The sequence below is a fragment of the Hippichthys cyanospilos genome, chromosome 11 (assembly GCF_059441005.1).
Source record: "Hippichthys cyanospilos isolate Australia breed blue-spotted pipefish chromosome 11, RoL_Hcya_1.0, whole genome shotgun sequence".
Taxonomy (NCBI): domain Eukaryota; kingdom Metazoa; phylum Chordata; class Actinopteri; order Syngnathiformes; family Syngnathidae; genus Hippichthys; species Hippichthys cyanospilos.
Window position 1 is genome coordinate 14,808,644 of NC_142379.1, and position 16,658 is coordinate 14,825,301.

At 37.3% G+C, this 16,658-nt stretch overlaps 1 protein-coding gene across 4 annotated transcripts in view; it reads right to left on the reverse strand.

The window, feature by feature from the left end:
* Positions 1-16,658, reverse strand: part of LOC148416104 (rap1 GTPase-activating protein 2-like) — an 84,769-nt gene that overhangs the window by 51,938 nt on the left and 16,173 nt on the right. For 2 of the 4 annotated variants that reach the window (XM_088427488.1, XM_088427483.1), the window contains one exon: positions 12,577-12,612. The exons of 1 other annotated variant lie outside the window; for it this stretch is intronic. In XM_088427488.1, the coding sequence (XP_088283614.1) occupies positions 12,577-12,612 (36 nt within the window). Of the gene's footprint in view, positions 1-12,576; positions 12,613-14,628; positions 14,754-16,658 lie in introns of those variants that run through there. One more of the 4 variants, XM_088427482.1, reaches the window with a different exon arrangement.

Sequence of the window (16,658 nt, forward strand, 5' to 3'; positions counted from 1 at the left end):
CGTCCCACCTCAGATGCCTCCTATAATCAAAGATGTGCACGTGAGCAGGCACGTGTATTGAAGCACATTATCCAAATGCAGCCAAGAACATGTGCATAGTGTTTGCTCCCTCGCCAGTGGCCAGCTCTCAGTGATGCTGCTACATCGGTGAGTGTCTTCTCTGCAAGCCCTTAACGGTGAGCCCTCTAGACCAGATGGTCCGCTTATCAGCTCTTCTGTGTCTGAACGGCATCAAGCACAAGGCAAGGAGTAAATATTTGTCAAACACAGAGAGCCAGATGGTTTTTCATGTGACTTGAGAGGAACAAGAATCAATACATGCACAATACCAGGCAAAAGTTTAGGAACAACGTGGAATTCAAAGGTCTAAAACCCATTTAAGAGCCAAACATTTCAAGTTATTATCTCCTGAAAAGGCACAGCTGTGAGATGTAAGACATTCCAGTCATAAAGCATCATCCTCACCTTAAAGCTGACTGAGAGGATGTGCAAATCTATTTTCATGGCAAAAACTCTCTACTTTGCATTATAATAAACAAACTACGGAAGAATATACATTATCCTGTATCTTTGTTGTACTAGGAACACTATACTTTAACAAGTAAATTTAGATGACCATTGTGCAATCATACACTGTATCTGCATTCTTATCACTGGAAAAGCGGAACCTTTGGTAAGTGCGAGTCAAGTCAAGTGAAGATGAAAATGACTTCTTTTTTTTCCTCATCTTTTGATTTTAAAGGGAATCTGATCTCAAAATAGCGGAACCTCTGATGTGTAATACCATCAGTTCAGGCCTGACCTTTTTTCGACACTACAAGGAATTTTATCTCATTTATCTACTATAATAATAATAATAATAATAATAATAATAATAATAATAATAATAATAATAATAATAACCACTGTTAATATTCACAAAAACTAATACAGTAAGTGGATTGTGTCGCACCCTTTATGAGGCATTGTCTCCCTGTTATTATTACTTTCGTTGTTTGAAGATCCTTCATTTTGGGTATTTTCTAACCTCTGTGGCAATAAGCCCCATTTTTCTTGAATCTTCTTGCTACACAGCTACTTTGCAATTCATCTTGTTTTCTATTACAGTATTTATTTATTGCAATGCACTCAATTATCAATTAAATTAACAATTAAATTCTGGATGTGTCCGCTGCTGCAACCTTTCCCATTGTCATTTTTTTAAATTGACATGTATTATTTTAACATTGAACAATAAATCACAGGTGAGGCTGAGACAGGTGACAGACCTTGTGGCCTGGTGTTGCAGCAACACTCTTCACTTTAACACAGACAAAACCAAAGAACTGATCATTGACTCATGGCGGCAGGTGGAGCCGCACAAACAACCGCTATTCATCAATGGGACTGAGGGGGAGAGGGTGAAAGCCTTCAAATTCCGCGGCACCTACAACAAAGACTGCATTTTCTGTGGGGAATGAGGAAATTTAGCATGTCAGCAAAGATTCTCAAGAATTTCTACAGATGTACAATCCATAAAGTCCTCTCCACCTCCATCACAGTCTGGTACGGCAACTGCACAGCAAAAGACGGTAAGGCTCTCCAGCATGTGATCAAGTCCTCACAGCGCATCTGTGGAGCAGCCTTACCCCCACTGCAGGACATTTACAACACCAGGGTTCTGCGGAGGACACGCAACCTCATCAAGGACAATACACACCCACAAAACAATCTATTCGAACTGCTGCCATCAGATAGATGCTACAGGAGCCTGAGGGCCAGGACTGCCAGGCTGACAAACAGCTTCTACCCACAAGTCATTAGTATTCTCAACAAATCTCTCACTCACTAATCTGCCTCTTACTACATGCATAAATAATATTTTGCACTACATGATATTTGCACTAGATTATTAGCACCATTTTTTCTGTTGTTGTTTTATTGCTATTTATTGCTATTTATTTATTGCTATTTATTTATTGCTCGAACATGGAATGTAGTCTGCTACTCGGAGAAGTGAACAGAATAAGAATTTCATTGTGTGGTATAATACTACTATATACATGCCAATAAAACTCTTAAATCTTCACTTACTCCTCATTAGTAGTGCTTTTCGTTGACTCTCTTTTTTCCCATGCCTTTGTAACACTTTTGTTGAACATTTATTATATATTCTTTAAAAAAAAAAAACTCAGCTCATATTCAATATTGCTCACTGCTTGCTTTGGAGTTATTCTGACCCCAAAGTACACAGAGACCATGTGTGAAGCACACTGTGCTGACCTGCATACCGTCTCGTCACTCTGCTCGCCAATGTCTTCAGCCTGTTGACCAAACCTACTTACTTTTCTGTGGCAATGCCATATTGATGTCCATTTTCTATCAGAAGCTTTAGTATTACTTGTAAGTAATTACAAGTCATTTCAAATATATTTATATGGCCCTTAACCAAAACAAAGTCTCAAAACGATTCATTGAATTCAACTAAATCTTCTAGCCAGTCTGATCAGGCTTGGCTACACACAAACTGCATTTTCATTTATGTAAAGTATCCAGACTATGGAGTATCCAAAGTACAAATAGAAGTAAAAGTTAGTCTGTTACTTCACAAAGTGACTACCTTACATAGCAATTGCAACATTTTCTTATCATTTTATGGTTGATACTTGGTAGATACATTAAACATAAATTTAAAAAAAAAAAAAACATTTGTCTCTCACGCCAGCTTTGGCCTTGGGTTGCTTCCAGATAGTTTATCAATCTGTTTAATGTTTCCTATTTCATGTTTCATATTAATCCTGATGATTCAATTTTTAAAATAGAAATAAGAAACAACAAACCACATTTTCCTGTTAAAAAAAACGTTTCAGTCCTATGTTAGTAATGTGCTCTCAAACTTGTTTTGAAATTTCCTAAACCCTACAAGTGTGTCATAATTCACAGAATTGTGGCGCTTGGAAAAAAGATGGACTGAAAAATTGGGCAACTGTCATGTCAATTTTTTTCAATTCACATTTTTTTTTCACAAACGTATATAATTATAAATAAGTTAGTGGACTGAAGCATCACCTTAACCTAATTTTGGCACTTCTGAAGTGGCATAAATCCCACACATGCACACACAAACACACACACACACCCACACACACACACATAAACAACACCTCAATATTTATTAATATGTCCCAATATTTCAAACACTGACTTTGTAAATCTCAGTCCTTCTCCAATGGTCATGTTTTAAGAGAGCCTGGCTCCAACTGATCCATCACCATGGAAATGAATCATACCAGAAGACCATCAGTTCTTGCTGCCATGGCAACAGACTTAACTCCCTTAAGATACAGTCAGTGAAGCTTTTTACAAAGAGAAAAAAACACCAACAAAAAAACCCACAGTACTTTATCATGCAATAGTAATCCATGAAAACCCAATAACATTTTCAGATTTAATATGCTGTCATTTTGTCAGAATATGTGTGCTGAAATATTAGCAATGTATAATCAAAGCAAGTAAAAAATAAAAAAATAAAATAAAATAAAGAAAACATCAGCCTCCTAAACAATGAATCAATTTTAATGGGCTTAGTTGTTTACATCTAAAACGAGTGGGTTTATATGTGTGCAGTGCTGCCACCAATAGTCACCTCAACAGGTGGAAAGAAAAATACTAGTAAACACTACCCTCTGCTGGTATTTCGTCCTTCCTTCAGCCGACAGTACAGTATATCTGCACCGAAGGCCTCGAGAGGCACAGCTCTGTGATAGCTTTTCAGTCAAAATTTGACATTGCGTTGTAAGATGCACATGGGAAGAGAAAACCGCTATTACATGTCTACCTAAAATGTTATCAATTTTGTTTCTTAGAACAGGAGGTGTCAGAGGAGAGGAAGTGCAACATCCTCCCTCTGGACGCTTGAGGATGGGTGGGGCATTACCACTTCCCATATACTTCAAGAATTATCTTTGCAGCTTGAAACCACAATATTTCACTGCGCTTTTCTCACATGTACTCAACAAGCATATTAGAAGTCAAACAATCTTCTCGTATAGCGTAGCCTTGTATAAAGCTAAGCTATTAAACACAATTTTATAATGGAGAACCCTATCTCTGTTCTCCGTTCGTGTAACTCTTCCCATGTTGTCTTCATCTGGCAGGTCAAACAATGGCACTGTGTACACTGTCTTCATAATAGCTCTAAATAAACTCAAGGAATACAGCTGCCCTGCCAGCTCATTAAAACTACAGACGGCCACTGTTTAAGAAACAAACCATTGCTTGCTTAGGGGCTTTATTAAACTATCCGATAGAGTAAACATGAAAGCAATAGACATTTAGTCCCGTGTTTGTTTAGGGGCCAAAAGTCGACATCATTCCATGCAATACAGAAGGTGGGCAGGGACATGGAGCAAATGCCATGTTCCAGAAATAGCCGAGGCACATTTGTTCTTTTCCATGAGGTGTCCACGACGATAATGTTTACATCCGCCTTCCTCAACCCGAAGACTACATTAGGGAACGATAAACTCAGTTGAGGGGTTTTCAAAGGAGAAACAGTCTCTTCCTCCAGGCATCCAATCACAGCCACCATTTTAGGAGTCTGTGTGCAGGGGGCAATTGTACTGCAGTAATGATCTTGTTTTCACTGTCAATCACAGGTTGGGGTAAAACCCAATCAAAATAAAGCACAAGTAGGCAGATGATTAAATGGCTTATGACATCATTGAAGGGAAGGACGGACAAAGATTTTGAACCATAGTTTAAAGTATTATTTTGAAATATCCAACAGCTCTAATTTCACTCTCTTGAATCTGAATGAATATGATATAATTTCCTTAGTCCATGACAAACAAACCGTTTGTCTTTTAAACATACATGTTTGGCCTATTTTCTGGCATGGTTTGAAGCAAGCATGACCCCAGTCATTCCAAAACTTCAGAAGGAAGGGTGGGGGTCTTTCATTTAGGAACTAAGAGGTCTAGAAAGAGACAATCAAAAGATTATTATGTTTTTTTAAAATTTATTATTATTATTATTATTATTATTCTATTACTTATTTTATAACATTAATGTTTTACTCGACATAAACACTGGTATTGATGATTGCTCACAATTCTTGTCATACTTTAGGTTTTTCAGTGACAAGACATTCATTATTGTCTTCATCTAAAATATCACAAGTTTTAACAACTTGCGGGCTGAGTTCCTGTATGTGGAACATTAGGCAAGTTGGGAAAACGCAAAACTGTGTTCTTCATGATTTTATATGAAACCAAGCAAAAAATGTTATACTGCTTTCAATCAATGAATACACACTTCCCATGGTGGGGCACACTGATTTTTTCAGGGATCTACCTAGTCTGAGAAAATACTGTACATTCCGATATAAAATGATAAATACAGTACTACCAAAAGAGTCTTATTAAAATGTATATCCCTGCAAATGTCATTTGACTCCACCCTTTTTCTTGAAAAATAGACAAGAAGGCCACACATGATTCTAAATCTCCATCACTGTGCTTCAGTGTGAGCTTCAGTCTGATTTGAGCAGAGTGGAAAAAGTTCAGTTAAGGTGGGTTGTAGAAAAATGTAAATACTGGTAATGTGACAAGTGTTAGCTAATTAGCAGCACATGCATAATGAGGAGGGCAATATTTGCAACATGACGATACAACAATCTGTGGGCCCAGCCTGCTGAAACCACAGAACAATAAAAAACAACAAAAATAAAAAAGGAACATTTACAGTGTTCAATACACCTTCCATGCATGTTATTGGAATGCGGGAGGAAGTCGAACTGCCAGGAGAGAATCCACAAGGGGCCCAGGGAGAACATGCATACGCGTTGGAATTGAAATTGGGACCCCTAAGTGTGAGGCGGACGTGCAAACCACTCATCCATCGAGCAGCTCTAATTATTTGTTTACATACATGATCTGATTTTCAATTTAGAATTATTGACATTAATTTTCAATCCACACCAGAACATACATCCAGAGTACACTGTACTGATGCTGTACTGTTGTACTGAACAATTTGACCGCATTATCAGTACATCATGTCACCAAAACTTGCTGTGATATCGCTGATATATTCAATGATGTGATACATAGCTTTGAAAGATAAAGTATACAGAGAAAGAAATGAGCCATAAAGTTTTGATCTTTGTACAAAATGCTTTGAGAAATTCAAACATATTTTTGCAAATTTCAATTCTTATCTCAGAAATGTATAGATTAAAAAAAACTGTAAAGATGCAATTGTACTAGTCACTTCTGTGCTATCTTGATTCATTTTCACCCAAAAACCTCTAATCATGAGTGTGCATTCTTGAGTGGAATAGAATGGAAGACTCAATGCAATGCAAAATTAATTAAACAACTGTACATCCTAATGGGAGAGTGATTCATCCTTTTGAACAACAGATCCCTTCTTATACATGATCAGACAGTCCATTTTAATGTGTCCAATCCGTCTGAATTGTCGGAGTAAGGAACTGCTCTGCAGCAATGTCTTGCAGGTATGTTTGACTGACGAGAAAGTTAAAAACAAGGTCAGCAGAATCTCACCCCCAATGCAAAACTCATGAAAAGATGCAAAATCACCTCTTGTAGGAAGTCAATAAACTAAAATATGCACTTGTTTTTGTTGCCATACAACCCAGGCTATTACGTAATACAGTATAACATATAATCAGCTAATGATGTGGTATATGAAAATTAGATAAACTTAACTATTCTGTTATATTTTAGGTTATAACTGCCACTGCCAAAATGTGTTCTCATATATTCATTTGGTGTATTACGTTTTCTTTACAGTTACGGTCTGTAATTCATTTGGCATCAGATTTGATGTTAAAAATTAGATTGTTATACATATCCCATGAGCACACAGTATTGTAATGCAGTTACTATTTTTTTCCAACCTAGCAAGAGTTACTATTTTTTTTCCAAACTAGCAAACAACAATGGGAACAAATCTAACCAATCCATTCAATATTACAAACACTAATCGCAAGGGCTTTATTTATTTATTTAAAAATTAATTATGTGTATACATGGAAAAAGAGAGTGAGCCAGCCAGCAGTTACTCACCATAGCTTGCGGGGCATCGTCACACAATATTAGAGTGGCAATCTTCTGAAACCTGCCCGTGTTACATCCCCTCTCTCCCTTGATCCCTCCTTGCAATATTCATTAGCACTACCCCAATACAAAAGCCACAAAGAGATGCATGTGTCTGCTAATGCGTGCAGTTCGGAGCCACATGCACGCAGGTTTGATTATACAGCTATTAATGAGACCCAAAGGTAGAGAGGATGTTCTCTTTGTAGTGGATTAATAACAGTGGGAGCATAAGGGCGGTTGGGATGGAAAGCACACACTGATCTCTTTCACATGCATTTTGTGACTTGTTATCTAGCAATCTTTCTACTACTGTATATTCCATTCAATATAAACATGGATTTTACAAAACATGTTTATGTTTTGTCCCAGTAGTAGTTTCCCATTTCTTTGATGCTCGCTCTGCTCCATGGAGCCCCTTTCTCTAATCAAATGGCTAGATCAAAAGGGCGCATGCACGTACAGACAAGCAAGCGTAGACTCACACACCTCTAGCAAGAGTCACGACTCACTCATTCATATTCAATGCCACTCCACCTGGCTAGGGAGAGAAAGAGACAGGTGTGAGCATGTGTGTGTATCCATGACACCGTGTATCATTTTCTAGAGCAGCTTATCCTCACAAGGGTCACAGGCTTGCAGGTGCCTATCCCAGCTGACTTCATGTAGTAGGCGGGGGACACGCTGAACGGACTGGTTGCCAACCAACTGCAGGGCACACGGTGACGAACAACCATTCACCAACCCAATCACACCTATGGACAATTTAGTATGTGTGTGTGTGTGTATGTATTTTTATTTTTATTTTGCTGTTTGCTGTTTGCTTTTTGGCAATGGCAATGGAGTGCACACGATAATGCTTGTTACATGACAGACTGTTAGACTGTTACTGGTAGATTGGTCAGCACGTCCACCTCACGTTTGTAAGTTGTGGGTTCGCTTCCGTATTTGGCTTTCCTGTGTGGAGTTTGCATGGGTTACTCCGGTGCTCCGGTTTCCTCCCGGCTGTCCGGTTTCCTTCCATATTTCAAAAACATGCACGGTGGGTCTGTGCGTGGAATGGGTTTTTGTCTCAGTATGCCTTGCAATAGGCTGGCAACCAGTTCAGGATGTACACTGACTAATACTACCTGAAGACAGCTAGGATAGATGACCCTCTGCTTATAGGTGGCTTAGATAATGGATGGATGGAATATGCCATCCAAGTTTTTGGAATTTAGGATAAAACCAGAATACCTGGAGAAAATTCACAGGGAAATATGTCTTTACACTCTCACAACCTCAGTACTGTATGGCAGAAATGCTAACCAGGCTGCAACTGTGTTGCTTCGTACAATATCAGCACAATTACCTTTTTTTTTTTGGTTTATTGGTGAATGAATAACATTGTGTTGTTCTTGCCTGGATTCTCAGAAAATACAAATTGTGTGTGTTGAACTGAAAAAAAATTAGTGAGCCGAACTCAAATTACTCAAGGACTGATTTCAGGCCAACATACATTTCACATTAAATGGCTCCTTCGTAATTAAAAAAAAAACAACAACAACAACATTTTTTTTTTTTTAAATACAAATTTGGAAGACTCACTACTCTCAACAACACAACTGCTTTGTATTGAAAATGATGTTTCAAACAAATCAATGTCCCCAGGGGCTATGTCCAGTACCCTTGCTTTGTGCTGTAACTGGGTTTAATATTTGAATCCCCGCAAATGATAACCCTAAAATCACAGGTAAATTCAGTGGTATTGAAGATTCGTGAGGAATAAATAGATTTTTCTGCCATCATTCTGTTCCATGTACAAATAATTCTTGTTGGTCAGTTGTGAAGCAGCTTTGAGAAGTTTAATGACGCTAACAGCAAGTAGAAGAGACACATACTTCAGCAACAAGACTGAGTCAGAGAGCGATACAGTCAGAGTCTGTTCAGTGTAAGTGTGAACATACTGGAATAAGCATTCTGGACCCAGATAGAATTAACATGGGCGGATGGAGAAAGACAGAAACACATGGAACCTTCACCTCTCATTGCTACGGCAACCACCATTATTGGGCTTTGCACTTGAATTTAACAAGAGACAAGAGGTGCTGCTCACACATGACACCCACAAAAGACATTGAATAAAGCATGCAAATGCAACACCGATTTGTTAATGTAGATGTTGAATCTGCAGTACATTAACCACAACCATTACAGTGACATAATAATTGAACTGATGTATTACGCAACATCAGAATATTCAACAATAAACATACAACCTATAATATATAATAGTCATAATATGTGTAGATTGCATTGCAGGTTGCAAGAAATTGTGATGCCCCGGTTGATCCTGACACACCAATATATCTACTGTATGTGTCCAGTCTTCATGTTTAGATGAAGTGGAAAGCTGCTTTTTAATGATGCCTTGTGTATGCTTCTTTGTGATCATTTCCAAAACCAGAAACAGAATAAGTTATTCAAAAGACATCAGAAGGATCACCCCAAAGCCAAAACTCTCATGAGACCTGATCACAAGCGCATGTTGTTTTCTTATGTTCACCTCACAGCCACTATGATTGGCCACAATGGATCTCTGTTTTAAGGGATTTGAAATTATTGATGTATTATTTGAGCTCATTCATCCTAAAGCAGAATAATAATTGAGGCAATGCTTTAATTTTTTTAGACTTGGGAAGTAGAGGTGTCAGTATCGCTTTTTTTATTGAAAATAATGCCGTAATAGCATCAGCTAACATGAGGCACTGGCTGCTGTCAGGCAACTGATGTCCGCACTATAGTTTGTTCCGTTACAGTAATTATCGCAAGTAAGAATATAAAAATCTGCATCTGTGCACCAAAACTCGGTTAATCATTTTCCTCAAATGGCGTCTAATGGTGTGAAGGCAAAAGCCTTTACACATACTGTGTGTTATTCCTGTTTTTATTTCGCCCGTTTTTCAGCGTGTTTCAACTCATTCCCAGTTCATCCGATTCACACTGTTCCAATTTCATATTATTCTAATTAATCGTGCAACGACTGCTTCTATTTTTCTCTTTTCAAATATATCCCTGTTTTCCACACCCAAAATCCCATTGATTTAACATTGGGTGATTTGCATATCATATTAACAACTTTCACATTTGATATTTTCAATATTTAGCTCATTCATGTCATCGTACGGATCATTTCCATCATTCCAGTTCATACATTTCAATATTTTTCCATAATTCCATATTTTTCACCCTTTAATATTTCACATTTCATTTTTCAATGGGAGGATTCCCAATGATTTAATATTTCACATTTTGAGCTTTCCCATTACACATGAACAACATTTAACTCATTCATTTCGCCTTAGAGACCAACTCCATCGTTCCAACAAATAACTATTAATATTTTCCCACAATTCCATATTTTTCACTGATGATAATTCATAAATTATTCTCAAAGGCATATTTAACATTTCATATTGGAAAATTCCCCATTTCATACATACATTATTTAATTAATTCCTTTCACATTTTCATCATATCTAATATTCACAAATTCCACTTACAATAGCTATTTTAATATTATTAGCCATTATTCCTCATTCATTCCCACTGTTCTCACCGTTCTCATCAAAACTTTGTAACCTTCTTTCTTCACCATTACTCATCCAATTTACACCGTTCCAAATTTAACTGATTCCCCTGATTCCCGGCATTCCATGAATTCCATTTTCCTCTTCCCACAATTCAAAATTTTTCCACAAGTCCACTTTTTTTGAGTTTTTCCCTTGTATCTTCTACATTATTCAGCCTATTCAAACCGTTCCACCTTTGTAATATTCAGAATACTTCACATATTCAAGTCTTCCAAACATTCCACATCATTCCACCATTCAACACCTCTCTTTTCAGTGTTTACTCTTCACATGCAATTTCTTCAGGAATTGCACATTTTCTAGTTTAAAAAAGAATTAAAAAAAAAATCAAACCTTAAAGTGAACATTTATAAGACTCACCCATATTTTTGGCCTTAATTTTTGTGGAAAAAAAAACATCTTATATTTGGAGAAGTGCAGTAGTTGTTACTTCACATACTGTTATACATGCACTACACATGGAATAGTGTCCTTAAAATTACTTACAGACAATGCTCAAAAATTAATCCATGAGGAAACCTGAGCGGAGCTGCCTGTTAGCTGCTATGAGTTCAATAACTTCCTGTTCTCCTTCATCTTCAATGGCTTGACGTTTCATGCTTTACTGCCCCCTACTGCTGAACATTTGAACACTTAAACCCAAGGCACCACACAGTAGATCACATGTGTCAAACATAAGGCCCGTGGGCCAGATCTGGCCTGCCACATCATTTTATGTGGCCCGCAAAATGTTGATTTGACTACAGGTTTCTGGCTAAAATACCAAATTTGCAAGTTGTCTTCAACTTAAACAAAATTGAGATAAACAAAAACATTTTTATCATCCCCAATCTCTTATTTGCAAGTTTGTTTGTTTGTTTTCATTTGTTTTCCTACCTCTGATTTTACAATTAGGTACATGTGTTACAAACACATTTAAAATTGTGGTCCATGTTAGAAATGAGTTTGATACCCCCACAGTAGATTGTTTGTCGTGACAGATTATATTGTTGGATATTACATTGCTTCGATTTAGGAAGCTCCATATTTCTGATATTGTCTTTGATGAAAGCCCATTAACTACTTAATCACTGAATGTTTTTAACACGCAAATAATATAAGCCATTCAGTCACCAAGTGGTGCGCCAACACAACAACAATTAAATAGAGAGGCACATCAAGACAGTCTTTACATATAGGTACTGCAACATTGCTGAAGTACTGTACATTCCCACTTTGAAAACAATGATTTTTTTTTTTTGTCAGCCTTTTTCCATTGGAAATTATTTCAAACCTCTGCCATCCTCAGTTTTTTGGTAGAGTCTTTCTCCTTTGCCATCAATTCAACACTACATGAGTATGCAGGTCTATGTAGAAAGATATTTTTAGAGGACCTAATTTTGAAGACTACTCGACTTTTTTCCCAGCCCTGGAAATAAGGTAGTATGATGGGGCAAATGAGTCTCGTTTGATATGCAATGCAGGAAACTGTGATGTCTTCAAATCTACAAGCGCTTTTACCATAATCTGTGTGGTTTAAAAGTCTTAGTCCAACACTAACTTGTTTTTTAATTACCCTTTTTGCAGGGGTTGGTAGGGTAAAATAGGTTTTACACACAATATTCCATAGAAAGGGCACATGACCAAAGGACAACATCATTCAATTATGGAGAGAATATGCCAACGTTTTTAAAATATAGTGTTCACTATTTGAGTTATGAATGGCATCTGTACATCCACACAGACATAATACCCCAAAATTTGATGGTAGTAAAAAAACTTGCATGTTATGCAATACTAGTAATGCTATGGATACATGGATACAAGTGCATGGATACAAGTCATTTTTGAGCTTTACTCACCGGGTTTTCAATGCTGACAAGGTAGATTTATCAATCCTGTGAAGATATATGAGAGGTAGAAAGTTATTGGTGACGATTACCTTAAAATATTCTTAAAAGCAGTTTTGTATTTGCTTTTAGCACATTTTATGGACACACGGAGACTTGAGAGACAGAGACCATGCATATTAAAGGTTTGGGAGGAAGATTTATGACTTAATTTCTGCATCACACTATTTCCCTCAGGTGCTCTGTCTATGTCATAAAATGTCCCATTTCCATTTTACTGCCATCTGATTAGTATGTTCCACTATAATCATTGCATTGGTCACCACCGGAACCTACCAAGACCAGATCTGGTGACTCAGTGTTGATAATGTTGACGAATGCCCTATTCGTTTATCATTCCACATTTTAATAACATGTATGGAAAGCCAAAACAATATTTTTGATTTCTTTTTTTTTTTTTAGAAGCTTTTGTGAAGCACATTATTTGAACACATTTAATTTGGATTCAAAGTGGTGTGGGGTCAATGCAATACATGGACAATTGTCATTTGTTTTGATTTAAGATTAAATGTAGGTATATTAACAGCCTTACAATCTATATACAGTAGCTTGAGTTTTACATTTGTAACTCACAATGTGCCCACCATTATGTTGACTTTTCTTAATAAAAACAAACAAACCAAAAACATGGAGTAAATACTTGAATAAATACTGAAATAAATAAATGAAGATGGTGAAATGAAAATCCTAATATAAACAGCCCCACCCCCGGCAATAAAAAAAAATAAAAGGTTGCTTGATCATAGAATGTTCACACTGCTTTTCTCACATATTCAATGTGCGCTTGTTGTTAAAGCAAGGTTTTAGAATAAGTGTCGGTGTTGAAACTTGATGCTAATTTTTGAGGCATTTGCATGAGATAATTTCGGCCTGCTTGAACAATTTGTGAATACTGTATTTTATTAGCCAATCAGAGAATGTGTTTCCCCAATTAGAAGACAAATGGAAGAAGTGAGGAAAATGTTGAGAAATAATGACATTATATGGCTTTAGTCAAATTTAAGGGGGAGGGGGGGATAGTCCTCCGCCACCCCATTAGGGGGCGGGGTTTTATGAAGTACTTTGTCTCTCGGCACACAAACAAAGAACAAAGTGCCATTTGTCTCAGTGCCACGTTCGACAAAGAGGAATGATTATATTGGAGTGGTGTGAAGCTGTATGTATTTGTATCTTTTGCTTTGATGCACGGCTTCCTCATCTAGTGTATGTCATTAAAACATAGAGGAGTTGATTGAAAAGAGTCATTAAAACATAGAGGAGTTGGTTGACAAGAGTCCCTACTCCAGCAATGGTCACAGGTAAGCTTGGCCCTTTAACTGACGTTAGGCTCGAAACTCAAATGCACCCAAGACTATTTGCCAATCAATTGCAGCTTTTTCTATGTATTTACTTTATCTAAATACATTAATACAAAAATGTTGTCTCTGAAAAATAAAAACACATTAACGATGAATAGAAGAGTTGTGTCTATGCTTTTGTGGTTTAACAAGCTCATGTTATCGCCTGTTTCAGGTTGTGCTGCCTCAGCGCTTCTAGGGAGGTTAAGTGCTTCAATGTGATGCTTTCAGTGTAAGAGTATGACAGCAAGCAAGGATGTTTCCACATTCCACTCCAATGTCTTGGCACTTTCAGCCATAATTGGGCGAAATTGAGAGCTTGTTCTGAACTCCATCAAGGGAATTTTAGTATCTAACAAGCAGAACGGAAACCTAAGCGTTAGCTCAAATCCAATGTGTGTTTGTCCCCTTCACATGAGGCAATAATAAAACAATAAGCGGTAGGCAGAAACTGTAGTGGCTACCGATTACAAAAGCTCTCTAAACAGAGGCAGCGTGGATTGAAACAGCATGAGACCCCCCGCCCTTTCCTTCCTTTCAACAAAAGTCCCCACACAAAAGCTTAGCAACTTGACATCAGCTTTATAGAAAACTACAGCAAATGTGTGCATGATAGTGAAATGTGTGTGCATTGCGTCAATACAATGAAAAGATGCAGATACAATACCATCCAAAACCACCAAATGACACGCTTCTCCTTCTCAGCATTTTTGATTCCACTATACTCCTCAGATATCCGCTGGGAAAAGTGTGCTCTGCTGTCAGTCTGTGACTCTGACTGTCGCTATGTCCCCTCTCTTACGGATCCTTTATTCAGGCTTCTGTCAACTGGGTCTCTGTCCAGTCGGTTTCCTGAAACACTGCCCGGCTTTGTCATAGCCAGTTAAACGCAAAGACACACACCCTAAAACATACAGGTACATCATAAACACATGGTGGTTAGAAGGGGAGGGTCAAAGGTGGGGAGGGGCCTCAAGAACACATCTGAGCCTGAGAATTTATTTCCCACACCTTCCTACAGTTACATTTGAAACACTTAAATATGTAGACCCAAGGCCATCTGTAAAAGACTATCGTTCCATCTCACCTGTGTTAACTATAGACTCAAACCATATTGGATTTAAAACGCACACACATAAGAAGGTAAATTAAATGTAAAAATAAAATGTTATACAAAATGTTATATATATCAAGTATTTCATATTAGATGAGCGAGACACAAATGAAGCAAGTACAAAAAGGAAAAGTGGTATATGTAAATGTTTGCAACCACCCATGGCGTGATCAAAGGGAGTGTCCTTCCTGACACCCTTCCTCTTTATGCTTAGAGTTCACAAAACTAATGAAGCCGTTCAAGAGGTGCAGCCTTCTGCACACTTCTTTCACTTTGAATTTCCTCTCTCAAGCACTGACATGCCAATGTCCATGTCAATGTAAATGTTATTTGTATAGCGAATTTCATGTGGCAAGAATCAAATGGGCTAAAGTAAAATGCAAAATGGGAATGCACCATATTATAAATGCAGACTAACATGAACAAATGAGGCAATAATCAACCACACAAACAAATGACAATACTAATTACTACTAAAAAATCTAGTGAGAAGAGCTATATATATCTTTTTAAGTAGTACTGTCATGGTTACTAATTTGAATCACTTGTAAAATAATACATAATTAATCATGATTAATTGCATTTTTCACTCGCTCTTTTCAATGCAACTTGAAAATGATATTTACATGAGTAAAATTTTGGAATTGATGCAAAAATGATTTCATAAAATAATCTCATTTCAGAGAGCATTTTTTAAAAAAGCACAACTACATACATGGCCATTTTTTTTCTGTGTCTGTGGTGGTGACTCTAAGTTTGGTTTTCAAAGTTAGTGGCGTTTAGCTGCCATAGAACCTTGATAGAACCAAATTAAATTATCCTGCGACCCTTGTGAGGTTAAGCGGCTCTAGAAAATGAATGGATGGATGGATGGATGGATGGATGGATGGATGGATGGATGGATGGATAACCAAGTACTTTCAGCAGCTGAATTTGAATGTATATGCTGTACACTGAGGAGAGATTTACATTTGTGCATCAAAGGTGTATACTTCGTGAGCTTGTCGCAAACCTAAGGTGGGGCAGCACCATTAGGAAATTTAAGAAGAACAATTAAAGTCTTGAAACTGAATTCTTCACTAAACCAGAAGGCAAAGACGAGATTTTAAAACTGCAGTGATCTGCTCAAATGTGTTTGTTTTTAATAGAATTCTAGCGACAACTTTTGATATAAGTTGAGCGCTTGATTTAACAGAAAAAAAATAGTAATCTAAACAAACACATGAATTTTTTTTTCAGAGTCTGATAAAGATGAAACTGGATATGATTCTTAAATAATGTAACTCAGTCCTGGGAAGGAGAGGAAAATATTATTTTCAGTGTTGAGATACCTTTAAACATTACACCTAGATTTGTGAGCCAATCACTGGGTCTTACAGAAAGTCAACAGTGACAAAACTATACCTCAGAGCCTTCGGGCCAAAAAACAAAGTTCTTTGTTCCTCATTAAGTTGGAAAAAACTCATCCAGCAGTGGACATGGCATCAAATACACATTCATACAGTACATTGGATTTTTGGACCGTTCAGTGCGCTTAGGGTAACCTAATGCTGTGGTCAACACACCGGTCAGACCCAACGCAA